This window comes from Erythrolamprus reginae, chromosome 2, assembly GCF_031021105.1.
Source record: "Erythrolamprus reginae isolate rEryReg1 chromosome 2, rEryReg1.hap1, whole genome shotgun sequence".
Taxonomy (NCBI): Eukaryota; Metazoa; Chordata; class Lepidosauria; order Squamata; family Dipsadidae; genus Erythrolamprus; species Erythrolamprus reginae.
In genome coordinates this window covers 269,511,840-269,537,255 of record NC_091951.1, presented here as the reverse complement: position 1 = coordinate 269,537,255, position 25,416 = coordinate 269,511,840, and the positions used below count along the sequence as shown (strand labels likewise).

Genomic DNA, 25,416 nt, shown 5'->3' with positions numbered 1-25,416 from the left:
CCTCCTCCTCCTAACAGACAGTGTGTCCATTAAGGCCCACATAAACCAGCAGGGGGGAACTATTCTTGGAGGAATCAGAGGCCCTGTGCAGTTGGGTGGAGGGCAACCTGAAGCCTCTCAAAGCAGGCACCTTAGGGCGGGGGTGGGGGGTGGCAAACGTCCAGATGGACTGGCTGACAAGGGCCACAATAAACTAGTCGGAGTGGTGCCTGTTGTCTACTCTGTTTTTGGACTTGTTGAACTGGTTCTCTCGCCCAGTCCTGGACCTGTTTGCACCCCAATGAACTCACAGCTTCCACACACTTTCTCCCAGTTCTTTTCATCAAGAAAACAAATGATTATTCCCCATTAAGTCAGAATTAAGATTGTTTGAATATTGGGAAAAATTAATAAAGTCCATAGGAGTTTAGGATTAAGTATATGGGCTGCCAATTAAATTAGTCATGTGTATGTATAATGTTCAACAGTACTAAAGAATGTGCTTGATTTAAGGTCAATGAACATAATAATGTTTGATTTGACTTACAAATAGACCTTGAGTTGTGATCATAATTGGCACTGGAACTGCTGTCATCAGGAACACATTACATGATCACACTGACTTATGACAGCAATCCTGTTGCTTCATATTGTATTCATTAACTGAGAATTGGGAGTCATTAAGCAAGTACCCATCCCAATCAAGCCATTCTGCACTTGGCTTCTCAGCTTTTCCAGTAAACGTTTTACTACACATAGCTCCCCAGCTTGGCCCAATAGGAAGATGCAAATAAGAATGCCAGCCAATGGGGGAGACTGGAGGTAATTTCATCCAATGGTAAAGTGCCATTAGCTCAAGGAACATTTGCAGAAATAAGGACGAAATAGGTGGGGAAAATGAAGGACCCATGTGGTTATAAATTTGGGTGAACCAGAATTATGAAAACATAACCATTGGGTTATATAGGGGCATTGCAATGGCTATAATTTTGGGCATGGATCATAAATCTCTTCATTCAGTGCTACCATAATTTCAAATGGTCACAGAAAAAATGGTTGTAGCCAAGGACTTCCTGTTTTCATTTTTCCCCTTGAATACAACATTCCATATGTTTTAAATAAATGGAGTTTAAATTACTGACAGCTCTGATTTTTTGGAAAACCTTTAAATCTATGCATTTTTAAAATGTTGTCTATCTTAACTTTCAGACTGCAAATGGATACATATTATTTTTCAATCTTATTTCTGCAAGAGACAAATACCTATATGAGCCAGTCTATCCCAAGTAAGTTTTGCTGTAAATATTTTATTTTTTTCCACTGTACAGGGCTACATATATATAACCACAGAAACAAATTTCTAGTTGCACCATAGGAATTTTCCTTTATTTTCCTTCCCATCCCTCTCTTATCTGTTTCGGTACTTTAACATTTGCTGAAAATATTATTTTTGATCCAGAAAAGTATTAATACGGTAAAATATAGGGAAAGAAAAAGAAATTTGCTTTTTATATGACATAAAAATATGGATATACATTAGTAATGTATACAGTATATTTGTCAATTCGCTTTACGCCATAATATGAAATTTTAAAATTCTGTTTAAACAGCAGGAGCTTGAAAATTCTATTGAATAAGTGTAAATAAGAAATAAATACATATCTCGATTAGTTGTCTAGAGAAAGGATGGGCAGGCTTCAAATGTATTCGGATGTTGGCAGTGATTTGTTAGAAGTGGTTTGTTGGTTCAGTGTATTGGCAGTGTATTATTGTTAATTGTATTCAGAAATGTTATACAAATTAACCAACATCTAGTTACCCCAATAATTGTCATGTTAACACTTCATATGAAGTGTTACATCGTAATAAAGCTTTGTTATGATGACCTTGATGGCATAGAAATGATATAAACCACTCTCTTGAATTAGCTGCATCTAAGGCAAATTAATTAATTTGGGGATATATACAAACTCCCCAGTTTGGAATAGTACTTTGAGGAGAATCTTGGAACATTTTGTAATTCTTCTACATCAGACTAAACTTTTTCCAGGATTGTGATATGCCAGGGATGGTATGTGGTTGAAATGGAAGATGTGTTTTCCAGAATTGTTTGTGAAGCAGTGAACTCATCAACATCCTTATAATGAAATCTTAGCCGTACATTTTAATATTCACCACTTAGTTCCTTAAATTGTGTATAAACAATAGGGACAATAAAGTTTTAGAAATCAATCTGCATTTTAAAAATCAATTTCATTTAATAAATCTGCCATTGTATTTTATTTATTTATTTATTTATTTATTAGATTTGTATGCTGCCCCTTTCCGTAGACTTGGGGCGGCTCACAACATAATAAAACAATTCATAACAAATCTAATAATTTACAATTTAAAAATTTAAAGTAGTTAAGAAAACCCCATTTTTAAGCAGACATACCTACAAACATACCATACATAAATTATATAGGCCCGGGGGAGATATCTCAATTCCCCCATGCCTGACGACAAAGGTGGGTTTTGAGGAGTTTACGAAAGGCAAGGAGGGTAGGGGCAGTTCTAATCTCTGGGGGGAGCTGGTTCCAGAGAGTCGGGGCCACCACAGAGAAGGCTCTTCCCCTGGGGCCCGCCAACCGACATTGTTTAGTTGACGGGACCCGGAGAAGGCCGACTCTGTGGGACCTAATTGGTCGCTGGGATTCGTGCAGCAGAAGGCGGTCTCGGAGATATTTTGACCATTTGTGTTTATTTCATCTTAATAAACAGAATTCTGTTAATTTTCTTCTTTCACTATGCTAAGAGATTAGCTAATGATTTCAGGGAAGAACGCTACCTTCAATAATGTGAGAATGTAACAACTCTAAATATTCCTTCTTCTAATATCAAATTATTTCCTGTGATTTTGAAAAATTGTTAGTTTTCAGCCAAAAATTAAATACTTTATGATTTTGTTTAAAATTCTACTCATCTTCAGACGACGACTTGTAAATCTGTTGAAAAAATGACAATCATCTTGAACAATAATTTAATTGTTTGGAAAGGCTATACATGAGATATAGATATTTATGATAGAAGAGGTACATAGGTAGTTCAGAAATGCTCTTAGGCTTAATAGAGAAATAGATTTCTAAGAGTATTATAAAACATTCTTGCTGACAATTCCTCATATCTCCTTATAATAGAATTATAATTTCTCTACAATGTGTGCACATAAAACATTTTGTACAGAATTATTTGTTGTTGTTTTTACCTTCTGTCATTCATGTATTCTTTAGGTGATTTTCCTTTTCATTTTGCCTAACTTTTGGACATCTTTGACAAGAGACTGCAAAAATATAGCTCTTGTTGATGTTGCAACATAGACGAAACATTCTTTCCTGCTTCTGTCACCAAATTACATTCAGAGTTTAAAGGTCAAAGCTATTGAAATACTAAAATAAGTTCACAAGGCTATTTTGTGTGTCTGAGTATTTTAAAGGGTTGTGATCATCTTATATCTTTCAACTTTTGCAGTGGCTATCAACAAAGAAAAAAGAGTAATGTGGAGCCATTTCTGTCAAAGCATTTAGCATTGCATGGGATTGAATTCCAGTTTGATTCCTCTAGACTGAAAAGAAAAACAATTTGATTTTGGCCTCTTCTGCAAAACAGTATCAAATTATGTTAAGACATTTGAGCTTCATTTTTTTCTTAAAACTTAAATAGAATGTTTTAAATGAATTTAAATTTAAATTCATTTGAATGTTTAAGTGAATTTAGTATGAGGCAGTTGTTCTCAACCTGTGGTCCCTGGACCTCTGAGGGGTTGTGATGTCATCAGGAGGGTCCATTGAATAAATGTTATGATTTAAATCTTAAGTCTTGGGGGGTCCGTGGCCATAGCCTGTGGCCACAATAGATATTTAAAGGGGGTTCGTGGTGAAGAAAATATTGATGACCACTGATATAAGGCATTGGTTGAATTTGTGGCAGGAGGAAAGGAGGGCAAAGAATATTTTGAAAACAGAGACAACAGCAAGAAAGAATGATGGATATGAAAACATTAGCTTGTTCAGTTGAGGAGGCAAATGGGAGCAAGGTTGTGGGGTTGCATTTTAGTACAAGCCTCTTGGCCCCAGACAACGTCCTCGGTTTTCTTTTTCCTTTGTCTGTCTGGATGCTGTATTTCCCAAACAAATTGTCAGGATGGATATATATAGGAAGGTAAAGTTGACAAAAATATAAAGGTAGATAAAGAAAACATAATTAAGCAAATGAGTCAAAAACAGTATGCTTGTTCATTTATTTTTTTGAGGGAAAGGCTATATGTTGGTTTTATGACTTGTATAGAGAACCCATAACACTTTAGGTTGCATTTATTCAGAAAAATTGAATATTCAAAAAGGTTCACCACAGCATATGTATTGCCTTTTCACTTTTTAGGTGTACAGGTAATGCTTGACTTACAACAGTCCTTTTAGTGATTGTTTGAAGTTATAGTGGCACTAAAAAAAAATACTGTTTTTCACACCATTGTGGCCATTTAATAAAAATTCAGTCACTTGACATTCATATGTATGATGGCCAGAGCGACCTAGGGTCACACAATCACTATTTGCGACCTTCTAACAAGCAAAAGTCCATAGGAAAGCAAGATTCACGTAACATTTGGTTAACTAACTTAACATTTGCAGTGGTTCACTTGACTTTCCTGTGGCAGGAAAGCTTGTAAAATGGGACAAAACTCACTTAACAACTGTCTCACTTAGCAACAGAAGTGTTGGGCTCAATTGTGGTCATAAGTCTAGGACTTTCGGTACAAGATAGATTACAAGTACATATTTATTGCCTTATTTATTTCATTCATTCATTCATTCATTCATTCATTTATTTATTTATTTATTTATTTATTGGACTTCTATGCCACCCCTCTCCTCTAGGATTACAGGTATTTAGCGCATTAGTTCTATCTTTCACTATCACACTAAAACCAAGATGAGTAAGAAAGAAAATACCAAATGTACAAGGTACCTCATGTTTACCCAGAACTACATTGGACAAGGATTGCTTGATCTGTGCAGTGCATAATTTGCTGACATGTGGTTTGTTTGTTTTTTCTACTGTTACACAGGATATCTTAATGTTGACTGTTTTAAAATGTGGTTACGAAGAATTATTTCTCATAGGTGACTTCAAAATGTTTCAGTTTTATCGTTTTCTTACATTTTATACATAGTTGGCATTTTGCATGGTCTGGATATTTGGGCGAAACTGAGATGCGTTTAAGATGCCAGCATTCTGACTATTCAAATAGTTTTTGTCTTTGGGTTTTTTAAAAAAAATATGTTTATTGCATTATATAAAATTAAGCAGCTGGCTATATTCCTAACTATTTTATCTACTGGTTTTGACTTCTTATCAGTTGAGGCTACTGACACTCCTCGGGTGATATTAATTCATTTCATTTATTGTTGACGTTTTTCTTTCTTTCCACATTCTTAAATAACTTAGTAATATGTTCGGTAAATAAATGTCTTCCTAGCCTTTTGTAATCAGCTATGTATATTTATGATCCAGTGCAATAAACTGAAGGGATGGTACGTTGGTCTCATCTGATATGCTCCCTCTGGGTGTGCTGAGAGAGAATCCAGGAATGGGTTGACCTCATCTCCAAGCTGATTGGATTGAATCTGTCAGAGCTGTGAGGACACAGTCCCCACAGCTTTTGACAGTCCGCAGCTTTGGGCAAAGGCATAATGACAAACTTGATGTGCCTCTGCTCTAAAGTTGCCCACCTCTGGACTCAGGACCAAACAATCTCCAGGGTGGGATTAATTCTCTCTTAGCACACCAAGAAGTAGGATATCAGGTAAGACCAACACCCTTTCTCTAGTGTGCTGATGAGAGAATCCAGGAATGGGAAATACCAAAACTGGCTTGTCCTAAGGGTGGGCTGCAGTCTGGTCTGGGATCCCTTGATCAGTGTGAGCCCTCTGGAGGACTCTCCTGCAAAAGGCCACTTCAGCTGAAGTGAAGGCATCCAGCTTATAATACCTGATGAAAAGTAACAGAGAGGACCATGTAGCTGCTAAACAAACCTCCTCAAGAGAGGCCTGCATCACCCAGGCCGCTGTCATGGTTGTGCTCCTTGTGGAATTGGATGTCACTCATCAAGGCAATGGAAGAGCCTGGAGCTCATAAACCTTGGTGATGCATGCCCGTATTCACCGGCCTACGGTCGATGATGTGACCTTGTTGCCCAGGGTAGAGGGCTGGAAGTACACAAAGAGGGGCTATCTTCCTGAAGGAGGAAGTGGATTTAATGTATGTGTGGAGGGCCCTCCTAACGTCCAGCGTATGCCACTGTTTTTCTAGGGCAGAGGCAAGCTTCCACTTATGTTTAGCATCTGCCTGCCACTGGCGGAGCCACAGTAGCTGGTGGGTTGCCATTGATGAGGTGATTGTCCTAGATTCCAACTTTACCATGTTAAGTGTGGCATCTGTGGAAAATTCCACTGCAGCCATCACTTTATTGATGTCTTGGTGAGATCTTATGTCCTCAGTCAGAATCCTCTCCTGCAACTGCCACAGCGAGAGCAGGAAAGCCCTGTTGAAAAAGAAAGAGGCCGTGGATGCTTTGACAGCACAGGCAACCGCCTGATGGGTCTTCCTTCTGCCCCCTTGTCCCTCCTCCCTGAGAGCATCTGTCAGCTCACTGGCTATGACAATGCTGCCACTAGGGCATCATCTAGTACCCGAACTGCCTTACTAAGGTCAGGGCCCATATTGTAAAACCTCTTGTCCATGCTACTGGGTTTGGGTCCCACCCCTGGAGAGGCCCACCGCCTCTGTACCACATCAATAAACAGCCTGGTCGAGGGCCTCTGTGGCTGGCTCTGAGAACAGCAATTCAATAGGATCATCTGATTTTGAGGCTGTGGGATTATTCCCAGGCAGGCCATATTCTTTGCTTTAAAGAGTAGAGCCTTGAACAAAGAAGGGTGAAAGTGCCCTGCAAAGGCTGGTTGATCTGGCATTAAGCTCTCTTTTTCAGAAAGATCCAGATCTTTTGGGGCTTCTTCCTCGGAGAGTGATGATTGACTCTCCCTGGAGCTGGAGAGTGTGGCCCTTCGCGGGAGGAGCTAAATATTCCCCTGAAAAATGGGGCATTTGATGTTGCTCTGAATGCATGGGAAATTCCAAATGTGCAGAGGCAGCTTTCTGGCTTTGCTGTAAGCGGGTAGCGATTTCCTGCTTAATTGCGTCAGAGATTAAGGCCCCCATATCAGAGAGTATTTGAGGCTCTTGACTGCCTCCCAGATGGATCCCCGCCTCAGTGAAGGTCAAGGTTGTCTATGAAGAGGAATCTCCAGCTCAGAGGTTCCTCCCAGGTATCTGCAGTGTAGAGTAGATATGACAGTGAACTGAAATAAGTCTCACTGTTGTTGGGCAGATAGAGCCTTGGAGAGAAGGCTGCTTTCCAGCGCCATCTGGAAACCAGGCTTGAGAAGGCAGTTGTCGGATGTTTTCAGCCCTTAAATCTAATGGCTGTGAAGTAAAATGGTAGGAACTGACAGGTTCATTCCCTTGGGGCTGTCCCTTGTCCAGAGCTCTACTTCTCTCTTTAGTGACTTGGCGATCCAACAAGTCTCTCTGTTGGCTGAAGAGAATTCAGGAATTCAAAGATTGGTAAGGCGTAATTGGAAACAGATCTGTCCTGGCTGAGACTGAGTCAAAAACTGGGGACCATTGGTAAAGGAGGTGTGTCCTCACAGCTCTGACACACTCAGTCCAATCAGCTAGGAGACTATGTCAACCCATTCCTGGATTCTCTCGTCAGTACACTGGAGAAACTACAAAGTTTAGACTGTCTTTCAGAAATCATGACTCATCCCTATTTAATGCAACAATGTAGTGAGTATTCATCTGAAGAACAGTGTTTGGTGTCTTTGCTATTATATACTGTAATTATAATAAAATGTGATTAATGAAATGTCAATTACAATTGTGTTAGTTGGAGTAGCAGATTGCTTTTAGTCTAGATGTTTCTGTTATTTGCAAATGTTTGATCATGGGAGATAGGAATGAAATTCAGAGGAGGACAGAGTAGAAAGGGAACAGCATGCTTTCTGACTGTAGGAATTCTCTCCCACTTTAATAAGGCTCTTTAAATTCTACCGAAACCGGATTGTTATTCAGTATTTGTTCTATGATTGCATTATCTTATTGATTTTACTGCATTTTTCTGTTTGAAGTATACATTTAAATTTTGTTATGTAATTGGATTTAGAAGGACGGACTCCTACATTAATACACTGTACTTCAATGTACTGTAGTCAGTTCTTATTAATTAATTATCCAACAAATAATCAGTACATGATGATAAATTATTATAGTTCATAGTTAATGGTAAGGGTTTTTCTATTGAAGCAGTATTTTTCATAAATTACTTACAAAAACAGTTTGCATGGTATGATAAGGGAATAGCCTTTAAAGTAATTTAGAGCCTATTCTGGCTAGACAAATTTTTCTCCCTGAAATGGTCTCTCCCAATACCTTGTGGATGAGATTTTGAATATTTGTTAATTTTTGAGAATACTTTTTTTTTCTTTGTAAAGTCTTATGGTTTTGATCATGAAAATCATGACACAGATAATTTTCTGCACAGATAAGCTTTTCTTAATGAAAGTTACTTTCAAGCTCTTTCAGATTGCAATGTACAGCTTTTGTTGATTAGATAGTATCTTTCTGAGCATAAAATAAGTCTTCAGTCTTTATGGTTTTAAAACACTGATTAGATTGTGGTCTAGTTACAGGAACTGTGGGAGCTATTTTGCATAAAACTCTTGCAAAGATATCTTTCTGGAAAGCTATGAATATTTGATTGTATTACATATTATTTATGATTTGTTCTATTCTGTTGTGAGCCGCCCCGAGTCTTCGGAGAGGGGCGGCATACAAATCTAAATAATAAATAAATAAAATAACTAAATATTTGATTATATCAATGTCAAAAATATATTTTGCAGTGAAATACTGTATTTCTCGATTAGAGGAATTTAAATGTCATGCAGTAATTTGGGGTTGAAGAGCATTTCCTTATTAGCTTGCTTTGGTGACTGAAGGAAAAGTTAGACTGAGTATTGGTCTCCTCAGGCCTTTTTTAAAATAAGAATTGTTTTCAGGACCACAGCTTGTAATATAAATGTGTGTTTTTATAATGTTTGCTTTTATTATGTATCTTCTTTTCAGATCAAGATTTATTTTAAGAATTTATTTGAAGTCTATTAACCACAGACTAAATTAGTATGTTAATATATAAAACTTGGGGAGGGAAATGAATTAAGCACTGTTGGTTCTTTTTTCAAAAGAGGAAGCCCCCATTTGAAAGGAACACCATATTATAAGGAAGAACAATGTGCTCCATCATTAAATCTGGAGAAGAAACAAGTGCTAGATTTACAAGCAGCTATTACCAGGTACAGTGACTAATAACTTATATATTTAAATTCTTTACCAGAACAACAGGAAATAAGGTGATTAATAATGCAGCATATAATATAATTAAGAGTAGAAGTGAATAATATTATCTTAGAGTATCAATTTCCTTGGCAATTCATCTGCTATCTAATTATTTTAATCAGAAATGCTACAATCTTCACCAAACAATTTCTGGATAAAAGGTTACATATTGTTATTTATCAGTTTGATTGCCATCTCATTCAGAAAGTGATTCATAGTGAATACAGAATAATATTAAAAACTCTGCTATCTTAATTCTAGATATATTGTTTATAATAATATTTGTTATGGTTATATATGCCTAATTCAGATGCAACTAGTTTACTGTTGAATAATATGAAATTTTATTTTAAAATGTGAATGATACAGATTTTTTTTCATTGAAAATAACGTATAGAGGTGCACTCTCTACAAACAATACAAGATTGCAAAATGCCTTCTTTGCATAGTAGGTAGAGTTATGTTTTGGTGGAATAGCATTGAATAGCAATAACCATAGGATAATAAACAATTAAAAAGGACAACATTTAAGATTTTCAAATTCCTACCATAAAATAATTTCTCTAGAGGCACATGCCACAGCAGTGAAGCAATGTGTTATTGTAGAATGGAATGAATTAAGGAACTTCCCAGCTTTGTTCTGAATATGAATTCTCTGCACTATGTATTGAAAATTAATGTGCTGGGCAGTATGTTTCAAATATGCTCAGAATGACTATTTTCAGACCATTTGTCTTTTTTGTTTTTCAAAGCACTCTAAATTTATGAAATCATTTTCAGCAAGGTTAAATGACCATTTTTTTCTTGTTTCTAATTTTCTATTTACTGTATTTTTTGGAGTATAAGACACACTCCCCTCCCCCCTCCAAAGAGGCTGAAAAGTTGGGTGCATCATGTTCTCCAAATGTAGCTTTTTTCCAGCCTTAATGAGACACTTGTAAGTAAAGCAATCTTCTGTGCTTTGCCTGCTTTTCTCATTGCTGCTCCCTCCCGTATCAGCTGTGAATTGCTCTAGAAGCTTTCTTTGAGCCCTTACTTCTGACAATCAGCTGTGCTTTAGAAGCTGTTTTTAATCCCCAACCAGGGGATAAAAAGTGTGCGTGCACTCAAAACAAGCACACTCATATGCTGAAACTGACCAGACTAAAAACGTTAGCCAGATGAATACCTGGTCGGCAGAATCTCCCCACCCCCACCCCCAATTTTCCTCCGCCAAAACAAAGCCACATCTTATACTCTGAAAAATACGGCAAATGGAAAATTTTGAGTTTCTTTGATTCTGATAAAGTAACAATTAGTGTTTCTGATAGTAGAACGTGGTAGTTCAGTTCAATGTATTTGTAATGAGAAATAGTTTAGAAACATTTTAAATAAATAATAAAATAAAAATGGGAATAAATGCTTCTCATTCTGTTTGTACTAATGCAATATTTTTTCTTAGTATATTTTTTTACTTTGAAAACTCAGAATATATCAATTAATCCTCCAAATATCTCCAATCATTCTTGATATACTGAGGGGAATAATTGTATGGTTGATAGCATTGGTGTTCATAGTCATACTGTACTGTAACTATTTTTAGTATAAAATAATTAAAGTGACAGTTGTTATGAGTCTGACTGCCTCCCCTCTCCCAGATCCATCAATGCTACTGACTGTTGTGTTAGTTAAAAGGGAGGGTGTTCCCAGATCTATATCAATTGCCAAAAGCTCTAGTTTACCTACAAATAAGCATGGAATTGATGATTAACAGTCAGGATACCATTGGTGCCAACAACAATTCTTTTGTGGCCTACCGCTGGCTGTCGTTTGGAACAATATCACCTCTTCTGTTTAGTCCTGCGCAATTTAGTTTCTAAAACAAACCATTACAAAAACAGTACTGATTTTTGTTACCTTTCAAGAATCATAGCCTCATTTCATTTCAAACATTTTAACACTCCAACAAATTTCTATTTCAACACTCATGACCATAGTTCCCTCTAAGCTGCGCTGTGCGCTATAGCGCAGAGGTTTTTACCTCTCAGCCCAGGGAATTTCAAATTTAGTGCGGAGGACTGACCTCCGCGCTGAAATTTGAAATGAGAACTGCTGCTGCTCTACAACATAGGGCAGCAACAGTTCCTTAAGGAAAGGCAGGAAAGAAAGGGGCCGGCCAATTGCAGGCCCGCTTTCTTCCCGCCCCTTAAACTCCAGATTTTCCCCTCCCCGGCCACGCCCATCGGCAGCCAAACGGTTGTTTAGCTGCCGGCCGGGTAAGGTAAGCCTCCCTGGGTGGGGTGGGGGACTGCCGACAAAGAGGGCTGGTGGCCATCCTGCCGCTAGGCCTCTAAGCCTCCATGGGGGGGGGGGTGCCGACGAAAAGGGCTGGTGGCGCGGGTGGGGTGCGACGAGCGGGCCTCTTACTTCTCTGCGGGGGCCCTCGTGTGAGGTGTACCGCAAGCCAGGCCCGGCAGTGACAGCAGCCATCCACCCCCTCGCCCTCCCAGGCATCCACGGCGCCCGGCCGACTTTTACCTGCTGCCGAATAGCCACACAGTCCTGGACTCCCAAATCGCTCTCTTCTCCGGTCAGCAAAGCCATCTGCCCAGGAAAGCGCCACGCGATGAAAAAGCGCGATGCTTTCCTGGGCAGCCAGCTTGCTGGCTGGAGAAGCGAGCGATCCGGGATCCGGGACTGTGTGGCTTTGCGCCATGAAGACAAAACGGCTCTGGCAGCAGGTAAAAGTCAGCCGGGCTGGCGGAGGCGGCGCGTGGCCGGGTGCCGGGATGTATGGCTGCTTCTTCTTTGCTGCAGAGCCGCGCGGAGGTGAAGACACGGCGCCCGGCCACGCTCCGCCTCCCGGTAGCCCGGCCGACTTTTGGAGCCGTTTTGTTTTCATGGTGCAAAGCCACATAGTCCCAGACTCCCAAATCACTCTCTTCCCCGGTCAGCAAAGCCATCTGCCCAGGAAAGCGCCACGCGTTGAAAAAGCACGATGCTTTCCTGGGCAGCCGGCTTGCTCGCCAGAGAAGCGAGCGATCCGGGATCCGGGACTGTGTGGCTTTGCGCCATGAAGACAAATGGCTCCGGAGCAGGTAAAAGTTGGCCGGGCAGAGGCGGTGCGTGGCTACTTCCTCTTCGCTGCAGAGGCGAAGACACGGCGCCCGGACACGCTCCGCCTCCTGAGAGCACGGCCGACTTTGGGAACTGTTTTGTTTTCGGCCGGGCGGAGGCGGCACACGGAGGCGAAGACAAGGCGCCCGGCCATGCTCCGCCTCCCGGGAGCCCGGCCGAAAACAACGGCTCCAAAAGTCGGCCGGGATACTGGGAGGCGGAGCGTGACCGGGCGCCGTGTCTTCACCTCTGCGCGCCGCCTCTGCCCAGCCGAAAACAACGGCTCCAAAAGTCGGCCGGGATACCGGGAGGCAGAGCGTGTCCGGACGCTGTGTCTTCGCCTCGGCATGCCGCCTCCGCCCGGCCGAAAACAACGGCTCCAAAAGTCGGCCGGGATAACGGGAGGCAGAGCGTGGCTGGGCCCCGTGTCTTCGCCTCTGCGCGCCGCCTTCGCCCAGCCGAAAACAAAACGGTTCTAAAAGTCGGCCGGGCTCCCGGGAGGCGGAGCGTGTCCTGGCGCCGTGTCTTCCCCTCTGTGCGCTGCCTCCGCCCAGCTGAAAACAAAACGGTTCCAAAAGTCGGCCGGGATACCGGGAGGCGGAGCGTGACCGGGCGCTGTGTCTTCGCCTCCGCGCGCCGCCTCTACTTGGCCGAAAACAAAACGGCTCCAAAAGTCGGCCGGGATACCGGGAGGCGGAGCGTGACTGGGCGCCGGGGATGCCTGAGAGAGCGAGGGGGTGCATGGCTGCTTCCTCTTCGCTGCAGAGCCGCCGGGCAGAGGTGAAGACAACGGCGCCCTCCACCCTCTCTCCGGCTCTCTTTCTCTCTCTTTTTCTCTCTGTTGCTGGCGTGGTGAACGAGAGAGAAAGAGAGGGAAAGAAAAAGGAGGGGAGAGAGAATGAGAGAGAAAGAAAGCAAGAGAGAAAGAGAGGGAAAGAAAGCAAGAGAGAGAGAAAGAGAGGGGGGAAGGAGGGAGAGGGAAAGACATGGAGGGAGAGAGAAAGAGCAAAAAAGAGAGGAAGGAAGGAAGGAAGGGAGAAAGGAAGAGGGATGGAGAAAGAGAGGGAAAGAAAGATGAAGGAAGGGAGAGAGAAAGGGGGAGGGAGAGATAGAAAGGAGGGAGAGGGGGTAGTTAGATAGGGAGAGGGAAAAGGAAGGGCTTGGAGAAAGGCAGGGGGGAGAAAGATAGAAAGGAAAGAGGGAGGGAGAGATAGAAAGAAAAGAGGGAGGGAGGAAAGAAGGAGGGAGAGATAGAAAGGAAAGGCAGGGGGGAGAAAGATAGAAAGGAAAGAGGGAGGAAGAGATAGAAAGGAAAGAGGGAGGGAGAGATAGAAAGGAAAGAGGGAGGAAGACATAGAAAGGATAGAATTATGGATGCAAGAACTTGCTCATGTGTGATAGCGTACGCCCACACTTACTTTATTTATTTATTTATTTATTTATTTATTTATTTATTTATTTATTTATTTATTTATTTATTTATACTTATATGCTGCCCAGTGCCAAAGGGACTGCCGCTCAGACACTATACTTTTCCGCTCACCCCGGAAAAAAATTAGAGGGAACACTGCTCATGACATGGTTTTAGTTTAGAAAATAATTAAATCCTTCAGATTGAGTATATCATATAGTGATATTCGATAGATAAGTTTATTTTTTTAGGTTGATTTTGATTACTTTATTACATTTATATAATGGTTGTAAAATAGTGAAAATTAAGATTCCTATAACACTATAGATTTTATAGAGATATTTCATTGATAAGTTTATTTTTCTGTATTGATCTAAATGGAAATTAGCTTTTTTTCTTAGACTTCTATACTAAGTGGAGCAATTGTAGCTCCTTTTTATGTTAATTGTTGTGTGTCTTATCTTGTCCTACATTTTAAAAAATCAATAAAAATATTTTTTTTTTAAAAACAATTCCTAATAGTGATCAGTGTAACTGAAAACACAATATCCCCACATCCAGCTCCAAAAAACTGGGGAATTGTTTAGAGCAGACCTTGGAGGTGGGGGTATTTTTGGCTTTTTATGTCTACAAAAATGTTGAAAAACTCTAAAGAGAATTGATATATTGATAAGATTGACATTTCTTTTGTATCAAATGTCTGATAAAATAATGTGCCTTGCTTGCAGTTTACAGTCCATGCTAGAGGATCTGATCATTGCTACAGCTGATGGTCTTCTACATCTTATTCACTGGGATGGTTTGACAAATGGAAGGAAAGCCATAAATCTCTGTACAGTACCATTTTCAGTGGATCTACATTCATCTAGAGGTATTTCTTATATGTATAAAGTAGGGATTCTAAATTAAAAATTAATATTTTTAATTAATTCATAGCAATTCCCATTTCTTATATTACATAGAAATAGAACTGATGAAGAGAGCTTACAATTTAATAATGGCAGCTTTTAATAACTGTTTTTTACCAGGTTCTTTTTTGGGTTTTGAACATGTACACATAAGAAATATGGAATATTGTGCTACTCTTGATGGATTTGCTGTAGTGTTTAATGATGGCAGAGTTGGTTTTATTACACCAATGTCAAGTGGATTCACAGCAGAGGTAAAATTTCTTTGCAGTTCAGTAGTTTGATTACGTTTTCTAAGATATATCAAATTATTTGGTCATATGTCATAGCCTGTTTAGTAATATTTGAGCTATGCTTGAGAAATTGTGAAAATATATATAGTTAGCCTCATTTATTAGAAAATAGGGTTAATTTACAGAAATAGTCTAAATAAAATGAGATGCACTTATTTGCAGTAAAATATTAACATAAGATTACCCTATAAAGGAAGGGTAAAGTAGACAAGTAATATTTCTAGAATGTCAGCTTGTTTCATAATCTCATACAGGAATTATTATATTCTGCTAATAAATTTCAGCTGTATCATTTTGTTTCTTGTTAATTTATTTTCTTAAAACATGTTCCCTTATACATTCTTTCTTTAATATTTAGCACTATATATAACAAATATTTCAAAATGTTTAATACTATATTTATATCAGTTTAAAAAGGGCATATAAGTCATGCCCCATTTTAAGATGTAAACACAATGTGCTGAAAGCTAAACAGATAACTTGGATAAAATACTCTTGCAGCAACTCCATGGTGTTTGGGCACAGGAAGTTTCCGATGGGACTTGTGTGGCTGTAAACAACAAGTACAGATTAATGGCATTTGGCTGTGCAAAGTAAGTTGAACATCAGAACTGGAATATATTCTTTTAAAATTATCTGAGGATAAAATTGTTACTATGCTAAAGATACCGAATTCCTAATTATACCATTCTTTCTCTAAGAGGACATTATCTTAGCTTTTAAATACAAATCCAAGTTTATCATATGGGAAAACTATCTTGTAAATGAAGTTATTATGTAATTGAATTACTTCTGTAATTATTTAATAGGGTTTGGTGGAAGTATGTGTTTTAAAAATCTTCTGTTTTTAAATTCTTGGTGGAAAGGTTATATCATTGTGTTTACATTTTGTACATCTACAGTTGTTACCATAATGGTCAATGTTCACAAGTTGTCATATCTTTTATATTAATTGAGCAATATTGTTAAGGCCTACACTGTATAAGCATGATTTTAGAAATAAGTCTCAAACCAGTAAGTGTATTTTTTGCTATGATTATACTCAAAAATAGACTTACAGCAAATTTATTCCCTGTTGCTTCTTGTCACGTCTGTTTGCCCAGGCCAACCAGGATTAATCTGCAAAAGGTGTGATTAACTTTTATTTCCATTGTTTATTATGGAATTAAAATAATCACCATCCTCATTTCTGCAGCTAAGGTTTGTGGTAAATAAAACTCAGTGGATTATCAGGCCATGTTTATGTGCTTGCGATTAAAAAAACAAAGGAGCAAACAGCTTGCTTTGAACTGCATTTCTTTTTCCTGTGATAAAATGTTCAAAACATTTTAGAATGGTGGTGTTAAAATACTGGACATTGTTTGAATGTTTGCAAGGGGTTTTTTTTTGTTGTACAATTTGCCCCCCAAAAAGTTGATAATTATATGCCTTATATTCTGTATCCATGTAGAACATGTTTTTATTGTCTTTTGTCAGATGTTTGAGGTGTGCAATCATATCCACAAAGGTGGATGTGAAGAAATAAATAAGAAAACCAACCAATCCAATCTAACAAGTACTGTGCATATTTATTTATCTAGTAGATCCCAATGGATTCAGTTGGATGCAGGATGTTCATGTAGCACCCCACAGCAGTTCTTTCAACAACTCATCTTAAATATAGAATTGGTTTAAGGGAGGCCTGCAGATGCTACATTCATGCCCAAGTCATCTTTTGTTCCTTGAATCAGGTTCTCTGCACAATCCTAATATGATTGTAACATTTGACACCAATGTATCAGATGTTACAGGTAGTCCTTGCCTTATATCAATTTGTTTAGTGACCATTCAAAGTTAGAATGGCGCTGAAAAAAGTGACATGATCCTTTTTCATTGTTACGACCTTCCCAGCATCCCCATGATCATGTGATCAAAATTCAGATACAGTACTTGGCAACTGGTCCATATTTATGGCTTGCTGTGTCCCAGGGTCATGTGATCTCCTTTTGTGACCTCCTCACAAGCAAAGTCGATGGGGAAGCCAGATTCATTTACCAGGTTATTAACTTAATAACTGCAGTGATTCACTTAACAACTGAGGCAAGAAAGGTCATAAAATGGGGCAAAATTCATTAGCAAAAGTCTCACTTAACAAAAAATTTGGGCTCAATTGTGATCATACATCAAGGACTACAGTGATCCCTCTATTATCGCGAGGGTTCCGTTCCAAGACCCCTCGCGATAATCGATTTTTCGCGATGTAGGGTTGCGGAAGTAAAAACACCATCTGCGCATGTGCGCCCTTTTTTTTCTATGGCCGCGCATGCGTAGATGGTGGAGTTTGCGTTCCCCGCCGCCCACGCAAAGGGGAAACCCCAATTCGGCTCCTCGCTGCTGCTGCGCTACCGAGCAGATCAGCTGCTGGGCGGCCGAAGGAACCTTCCCTGGGTCTTCCCCCTCTTGCTGGCGGGCGGGCGAGTGGCGGGCATCAGCGAGGAGCCGGGGTTTCCCCTTTGGGTGGGCGGCCGGGAAGACCCAGGTTTGGGGTTCGGGGGGGTGCTGGGAAGCCCCCCAGGCTGGCTGCGACCTTTTAAAACAGCCGCGCCGCTTCCCAGCTGAGTCCTGAAGCCAAACGCGGAAGTTCGCCTTTGGTGTTTGGCTTCAGGACTCAGCTGGGAAGCGGCGCGGCTGTTTTAAAAGGTCGCAGCCGGCCTGGGGGGCTTCCCAGCACCCCCCCGGGTTGGGGGTTCGGGGGGGTGCTGGGAAGCCCCCCAGGCCGGCTGCGACCTTTTAAAACAGCCGCGCCGCTTCCCAGCTGACTCCCGAAGCCAAACACGGAAGTGGTTTTTTAAAAAAATTAATATTTTTTTAAAAATCGCGATATAGCGTTTCACGAAGATCGAGATCGCGAAACTCGAGGGATCACTGTACTTGTATTTGAATTAATTATATGAAAGTGGACTTATTCTTTACCTTCAATTTTTCATCTGATCAGCTTAGTTTTAAAATTCTTGTTTTCTTTTCTAGTGGTTCTGTGCAAGTGTATACAATAGATCATTCCACAGGGGCCATGCAGTTATCTCACAAACTGGAACTAACACCCAAGCAATATCCTGGTAAGCCCAGTTATATTAACGTTCAGGTTGGATTGTTTATAATCTTTTTGGTGCTATTCCTCCTTGATTAATTTATAATAAGTAAACAGTTTGACATACACTGACTGTACAAAAGTGTGAACTGTCTTATCAATCTGGGTCTATGTACACTCAATTATATATATACAATGATCCCTCGCTACTTTGCGGTTGATCTTTCGTGGATTCGCTACTTAATGGGTTTTTTCAAAGGGGGCTTAAATCCGTTAAAAATTTTAAATCCATTAAAAAATCATAAAATTCTTCTACAGTATTGTACACTGGTAGGATATCACATGTAGTTCCAGCTGAGAAATATTATAGAATGATTGTTTAATGCAAAGGGTGGGTTTTAAAACTCCAAATACTTGTTAAATACATAAAAAAATATCTTTCCTCTATTTCGCGGAAATTCGTTTTTCACGGTGGTCTTGGAACGCATCCCCCGCATAAAGCGAGGGATCACTGTATACTGTACAGTTCTGTAGCAGACAGTATACATCTAAAAATTTTTTAAAATATTATCATTATCCATCATAAAGTACATTGAGGTTGGACATGTTATGATCATGGCTGTGCCATCTCTGTAAAGACAGTTACTTCTTTCTTTCAAGGAGGAGTCAAAAGCTGTTTGTTAACAGTAACAGAACTAGCAGATGTGAGCTGAAATGAAATTTTTAAAAAATCTAGAAGTTGGCCTTTTTAAAAAATGTTTGCCTTTTTAAAAAAAAGTGATTGTAATGGTTTTGCTACCCATGTCGTTCTTCTAGTTACCCAACATGAATGCATTGTTTGCTTAGTCACACAAAGAGAAATTGAGTGGTTAGTTACCAGGAAAAAAGATTCCCTTTGCACCAACATTTATACATCTAACACAAAGTTATAAATCAATGTTTGGCGTTTGTGCTCTGACTACAGGCTTGTTAGAGAAATAGAGAAACTGCTTCAAAGCAGTTATAAAGTTAACTTACGCTGTTATAATAGTTTTTACTGGCTTGGAAGGAATTGTGGCAGGGCTCCCAAGATCTATGACCACTTTGCTAAGAGCTCTGGTAAAGTTTTTCATATCCTTAAGCAAGAATAATTTGTACAGTGGAAAAAGGAGGGCAGAATGTAGATATGCATCTGATGACTTCTTTCTCTGTTTTTGGGCATCACTTCTATGTATGTCATGAGAAGGATAAAACTTTGCAAAATGTCATAAAATTAAATTGCATCCTGTTAGGATTAATATTTTGGGAATATTACCTATCCCATAGAGCCAACATACTACAGTGTTCTCTTCACCTTGCATGCAGCTAAGTCTTTCTTTCTCATCCCAAAAGAATAGCAATTGTGGAATTGAATTGAATTGAATTATTTATTATTTATTTATTTATTATTTGGATTTGTATGCCGCCCCTCTCCGAAGACTCGTGTATCAATCCCTGTGTATCATTTTGAATTTCCTGAAGAAAAGTGGGAGTTAAATGTATTAAACACTTTTCAACTACTGCCCATGTTTAAAATAGTTAAAAATGTTAAAAACCTTTTTAAAAAACTTTGCCGACAATTTTTGTATTTCAATAGATATTTGGAACAAAACAGGAGCTGTTAAACTCATCAAATGGTCTCCAGATAATTGTGTTGTTATGGTGACTTGGGAATGTGGAGGCCTGTCTTTATGGAGCGTATTTGGAGCCCAGCTTATTTGTACTCTTGGAGGTGACTTTATGTAAGTAACTTCTGCTTCATATTAGGGCATTTAACCAAAATATGTATCTTCTGTTCAATTTTATATTTGCTACACAAAGCTTTCAAAACTATTTTTCTTTGCTTAATTATTTAATATCTCATACTCTATATATTACCACCTGAATTAGTAAAAAGGAAAATGCTGAAAAGCAAAATGCTCATTTTTTTCAGCACAATATTTTAATAGGTGAAATGTTAACATGCCAATGAGAGGCTTTATCTGCAACTTAAAAATTAGTTCTCCCTTCAGTCTCTGTTATACAAAATATAGAGCTATGTTTGTACGTGCTACATATACTGTACCTTCCTAATTCAGAGTTATTTTTAATAGCCCCAGAAGAGCTTCTCCTTTCCTCTGTTTATTAGACTTCTTGAAGTTGATTAAACTGATCTGATGTGATACTTTTAAATTATTAGAAAAGTACAAATGATACTAAAGATCCCTAGAATAAGGTTGGGCAAATATTTATATTTCATACCTACTATTAGGTTTAATATATCAAGGATGAAAAGGTGGGACTTAGAACTAAGGAACTGAAAATGCCCCCCTATTAGTATGTATGTAGTGAATTGAAACACAAAGTCTCTTTAATAACCAATATTTAAATGTAATATTTTGTCTATGCTGTTCATTTTAGACATCGAACTGATGGTACTAAAAAGGACCCTATAAAGATCAGCTCTATGGTGAGCAACATTTATTATTTTACTAGTCTCTTTTTCTCTCTCATATAGGTACACACAATTTTTATTCTAAAACTTTACCAATACCTGGACATATCCACTCTACTTAAGCCTCTTCCTGCATTGATATTACAATCCAAATATTTCGAGATTATTTTTAAAATTTAATTTATTTAATTTACACAAAGAAAAGTATTCAGCTTCATAAGGAAATTATATTCCCTTTCAGGGATAGATCTTAGAAAATCACAGTATGTCGTTCCTTCTGTCAGAATAACAAGACCATTCAGTTCATAGGAACTGGAATATGTCTTGGATACCAGTCCTCAGCAAATACTAATATTTCACAGTGCAAGGCTGACCTTTGGATAGGGATTTTGTCTGCAGTTTCTCTTAGCACACATGGCTGTAAAAGGTATATAGAATTGTGAAATATTTGGAAATGGTAGGAAAGGGATATAAAGGAGGAGAATTGTGCTTTTCATCAAACTCATTATTGTCAACTTGATATTTAGGCATTCTTTGAGTAGAAAAATTCTAGACCGTATTTATTCCAATCTTTTAGTTGTTTTCAATGATATTTAAATACTTTATTTTTTATTTTCCTTCTTAGAGTTGGGGATCCGAAGGTTATCATCTGTGGGTAATCGATGCAGATAACTCTGGGAATTCAATGAATGAGAGCAAAAACAAAGGGCAACATTTTGGTATTTTGCAATTTCAGTTCATCAAAAGTGCACTCGCAGTTAATCCTTGCATAGTAAGTGTTCAGGTTTGATGATTTGTAGTGCTAGGTTACTTCTATTATATTTTTGGTCAAAACATTGCATAATTTTAATTGTATTTTTTAAAAAATTAATAAAACTTAAATAAACAGTATATAATAACGCTGCTGTGCAAACCTTATTTGAAACATGACTATGCCACCACTCTTAAATAATATTTTCCCAATTTTATTTGTTTTCCTTGAAACTTTTTAAATGTTACTACTGTTTACTGTCTGAAGTTCTGGTTTCTTTGTTTATTCACAGAGCAGCCAGGAGCAGGTCCTCCTTCAGGGAGAAGATCGCTTATACTTGAACTGTGGAGATGTAGTGCAAGCTCAGAATCCTAGAAGTTCCTCAGCACATGCTGAACATAAGACTGTCAGAGAAAGAGGCCAGTTTTCATATGAGACCTTAGATTCTCAGGGTTTAAGCACTTTATTAGGACACAGACATTGGCATGTTGTACAGGTAACTTTCTCTATTGGCACTTGACTTGCTTCCCTTTTCCTATCTTGTTTTTTACTGCCTGTCAGCTTCTCCTGTGAAAGAAGACCAGATTAAAAGCAAGGGACTTCCCAAGACTACATCTTAAACTGCTTTGACTTTCTCAGATAAGAAACCTATCCCTAGTTCTATAATCTCTGTTGTCTATTAGGATCATAATATCTTTACTGCTAAAACTTCCTAACTGATTTTTAAAATTTTTGTTACTGATAGACTAGACATGCCAATAAATATATGTATATCAATAAATACATATCATGTTTCCCTGAAAATAAGACAGGGGATTATATTTTTTGACACCCCCTCCCTCCCCAAATACTCCTGGCCTTATTATTGGGGATGGGTTATTTTGGGGGGGGCAAAGAGGTGCCTCACCTGCCACCTCCAAATTGCACCCCACCAAGATACATGTCCTACCTGGGACTTGTAGCTCCATTGCGTTTTTCAGCATTGTGTCCAAGGAAGAAAGTCCATTGTCCCAGTAAAAAAAGTTCTCATCAAACTTCTTGAACTTGCGAGAAGTTTTCTTTTACCATTACAATAGGCTTCTTCCCTGGACACAATGCTGAGGAATGTGATGGAGCTACAAGTCCTAGGTAGGACACATGTCTCATGGCCTTCCCCACCCAGTGCTGCTTCACCTGCTATCTCCAAATTGTGCCCTACCGCTAGATGCGTGTCCTACCTGGAACTTGTAGCTCCGTTACATAAAAAAAACTTCTCGCGAAGTTCAATCAAACTTCTCGAACTCGAAAGTTTTCTTTTATCACTACAATAGGCTTTCTTCCTTGGACACAACACTGAGTAACACAACGGAGCTACAACTCACAGGTAGGTCACATGTCTCACAGCCTTCCCCACCACAAGATGCCCGTCGCGGCAAGGGAAAGAAATGGGACAGGCAGAAGCTGCCGGGTAACGACCGGTCGTCCAGAGCGGTCACTGCCCTGGCTGGATTTGGAAGCCAAAGAGCCGGAGTTTGGGGTAAAGAAAGAAAAACTTCTGCTGCTTTCCTTCTGTGCAGCCAAAAGTAAAAGCAGCAGAAGTCCCCCCCCCCCCCAAAAAAAATTTCAGCTGTTGCGGGAGGATTTCCTCGATTCTGGTCGCTCTTTACCTGACGGCGTCTGCCTGTCCCGATTCTCCCCTTTACCATGCATGCAAAAGGGAGAGGCTACACGTGCACCTCGCAAGACTGGCCTGGCTGCTCTGGGCTGCCTGTGGCAGTGTTTTAAAATGCAATCCTGCCTGTGCGGAGGTAGGGACCGATGCTCGCCTCCTCTTCCTTGTGGGCAGAAGCATATTTTAAATTGCCATAGGCAGAGCCCAGAGGAGCCGAGCTAGTCCCACTGGGTATGTGCGCATCTGCCTCTTGCTTGCTCTCGTTATCGTTCTTGTGGCTGTGAGCCGCCCTTTCTGCAGCAAGCAAGCGAAGGAGGGAGGTAGCGGCAACAGGCACAACTGAAGGGGCGCTGAAAGGCAAGGAAGGAGGTGACGGCCGGAAGCAGAGCTGAAGGGGCAGTGGGAGGTGAGCGAAGGAGGTGACAGCAGCAGGAGGCAGAGCTGAAGGAGCTTGCTCTCTCTCTCTCTCCCAATCGGGAGCCGGTTTTTCTGCAGCAGGCACTCTGTTGGGCTGGGCTGGCTGCTCTGGGCTGCTTTCAGCAGTGTTTTGAAATGTGCTTCTGCCTGTGATGATGGGATCAATGCTTACCTCCTGTTCTTCACAGGCAGGAACACATTTTAAACTGACGTAGGCAGAGCCCAGATGAGCTGAGCTAGTCCTGCGGAGTATGTGCACACCTGCCTCTTGCTTGCTCTCGCTCTCCTGGCCAAAAGAGTGCCCGCAGGTGAAAGAGAGGCTTCCAGCATGTCCCCCCTCCCTTTCCCCAGAAAGTATTCTGGAGGGATATTTTCTGGGCAGGACTTGTTTCAAGATATGTCCCCAAAAGCCCTGTCAGGCTTATTATCTGGGCGTGCCTTATTAAAGGGGAAACACGGTAAAATATACATGCAAATAAAAAATGCTGAATATCTACTACAGAGATACCCAGAGATCATCTACTGAAAATGGGAATAAATATTTGCAGGTGTAATCATGTAATATTTTATCTATTGATTTTGAGGACATGTAAGAAATTTTCATAATTCTTTTTTCTTTTCTTTTAAAGATTCACAATATATATTTAGAGATCAACTGGCCCATAAGGGTAAGTTGCTTTAAAACATGAATACTTTGCCATTTTGATTGTATTGAGATAGAAGTTTTACTTTTTATAGAAATGATGGATGAGGCAGCTTGAATTAGAAATCATTATTGATGAAATAGGATAGTTAGGATAATTCTTCTTTTAATAAGGATCTGATAAGTTGCATTTGTTTTCTTCATAAACAGTATTCAGCCATTGATAAGATGGGACAGAATGTAGCTGTAGTTGGCAAATTTGGCTTTGCACATTACTCTCTGCTTTCCAAAAAATGGAAACTGTTTGGCAACATTACCCAGGTGAGTTGCTGAATGAATTGGTGGAGAAAGAAACATTAGTCTAAAAATGTTATTACCAATTTATAGAAAGTCATTGAGGTTTATAGACTGCTTGTTAATCTGTTGTGTGTAATGTATGTAATGTGTGTATTAAATAATAGACAATTACATTAGATTCTTGTCTCGGTGCTCAATGATGGATATGACTTTTGTATTTTAGGAGAAAGGAGGAAAGTATCTTATAAAAATAGATCATTCCAGTAATATTGTAATTAAAGGATTTCTTATAATTTTGCTAAAAATAGAACTGTTGGCTAATAGCTATTCTGGCAGAATTCATTTTGGAGATGCGGAAGGCCATGTTGTTTCCGTTGTTTATAAATTTTGTGAATGGAGGAAGTGGATTATAATACGGGTGGGGAGAGAAGGCAGTCCATGGGTATCTTTATCCCCAAAACAGCTTAACTGGATTCTTCCTTCTGCCAAAGCTACAACAAGTAATTCTGTAGAAGCATCCTTGAAGTTTTCTGTTTTTTATTTGTTGGAAGGTTTGTTATATATAATGTAATATATAAAATAAACTGAGGGAATCATGAAGGAAAATCAACAAACAAAAAAGCCAACACAGTTCTAGGCTGCATAAACAGAGAGATAGAATCAATATCATGTAAAGTGTACTACTTGAAGAATGGTTGCAGGATCTGGGTATGTCTAGTTTAATGAAAAGAAGGACCAGGGGAGACAGGATGGCAGTGTTCCGATCTCTCAGAGATTGCCACAAAGTAGAGGGAGTCAAGCTATTCTCCAAAGCATCTGAGACAGGACAAGAAGCAATGGGTGGAAACTAATCAAGCAGAGAAACAACTTAGAATTAGGGTTTCTTTCCTAAGGGGGTTGGACTAGAAAACTTCCAAGGTCCCTTCCAATTCTGTTATTCTATACTCTATATA

General features: G+C 39.5%; 1 protein-coding gene across 1 annotated transcript in view; it reads left to right on the top strand.

Annotated features, from left to right (window-relative positions):
• Positions 1–25,416, top strand: part of RIC1 (RIC1 homolog, RAB6A GEF complex partner 1) — a 60,458-nt gene that overhangs the window by 16,282 nt on the left and 18,760 nt on the right. Inside the window, exons 3-14 of the mRNA XM_070742578.1 lie at positions 1,189–1,265; positions 9,327–9,434; positions 14,713–14,855; positions 15,013–15,146; positions 15,687–15,778; positions 18,192–18,280; positions 19,868–20,012; positions 20,671–20,719; positions 21,330–21,476; positions 21,748–21,951; positions 24,153–24,191; positions 24,377–24,487. Coding sequence (XP_070598679.1) covers positions 1,189–1,265; positions 9,327–9,434; positions 14,713–14,855; positions 15,013–15,146; positions 15,687–15,778; positions 18,192–18,280; positions 19,868–20,012; positions 20,671–20,719; positions 21,330–21,476; positions 21,748–21,951; positions 24,153–24,191; positions 24,377–24,487 — 1,338 coding nt within the window. The remainder of the gene's footprint in view (positions 1–1,188; positions 1,266–9,326; positions 9,435–14,712; positions 14,856–15,012; positions 15,147–15,686; positions 15,779–18,191; positions 18,281–19,867; positions 20,013–20,670; positions 20,720–21,329; positions 21,477–21,747; positions 21,952–24,152; positions 24,192–24,376; positions 24,488–25,416) is intronic.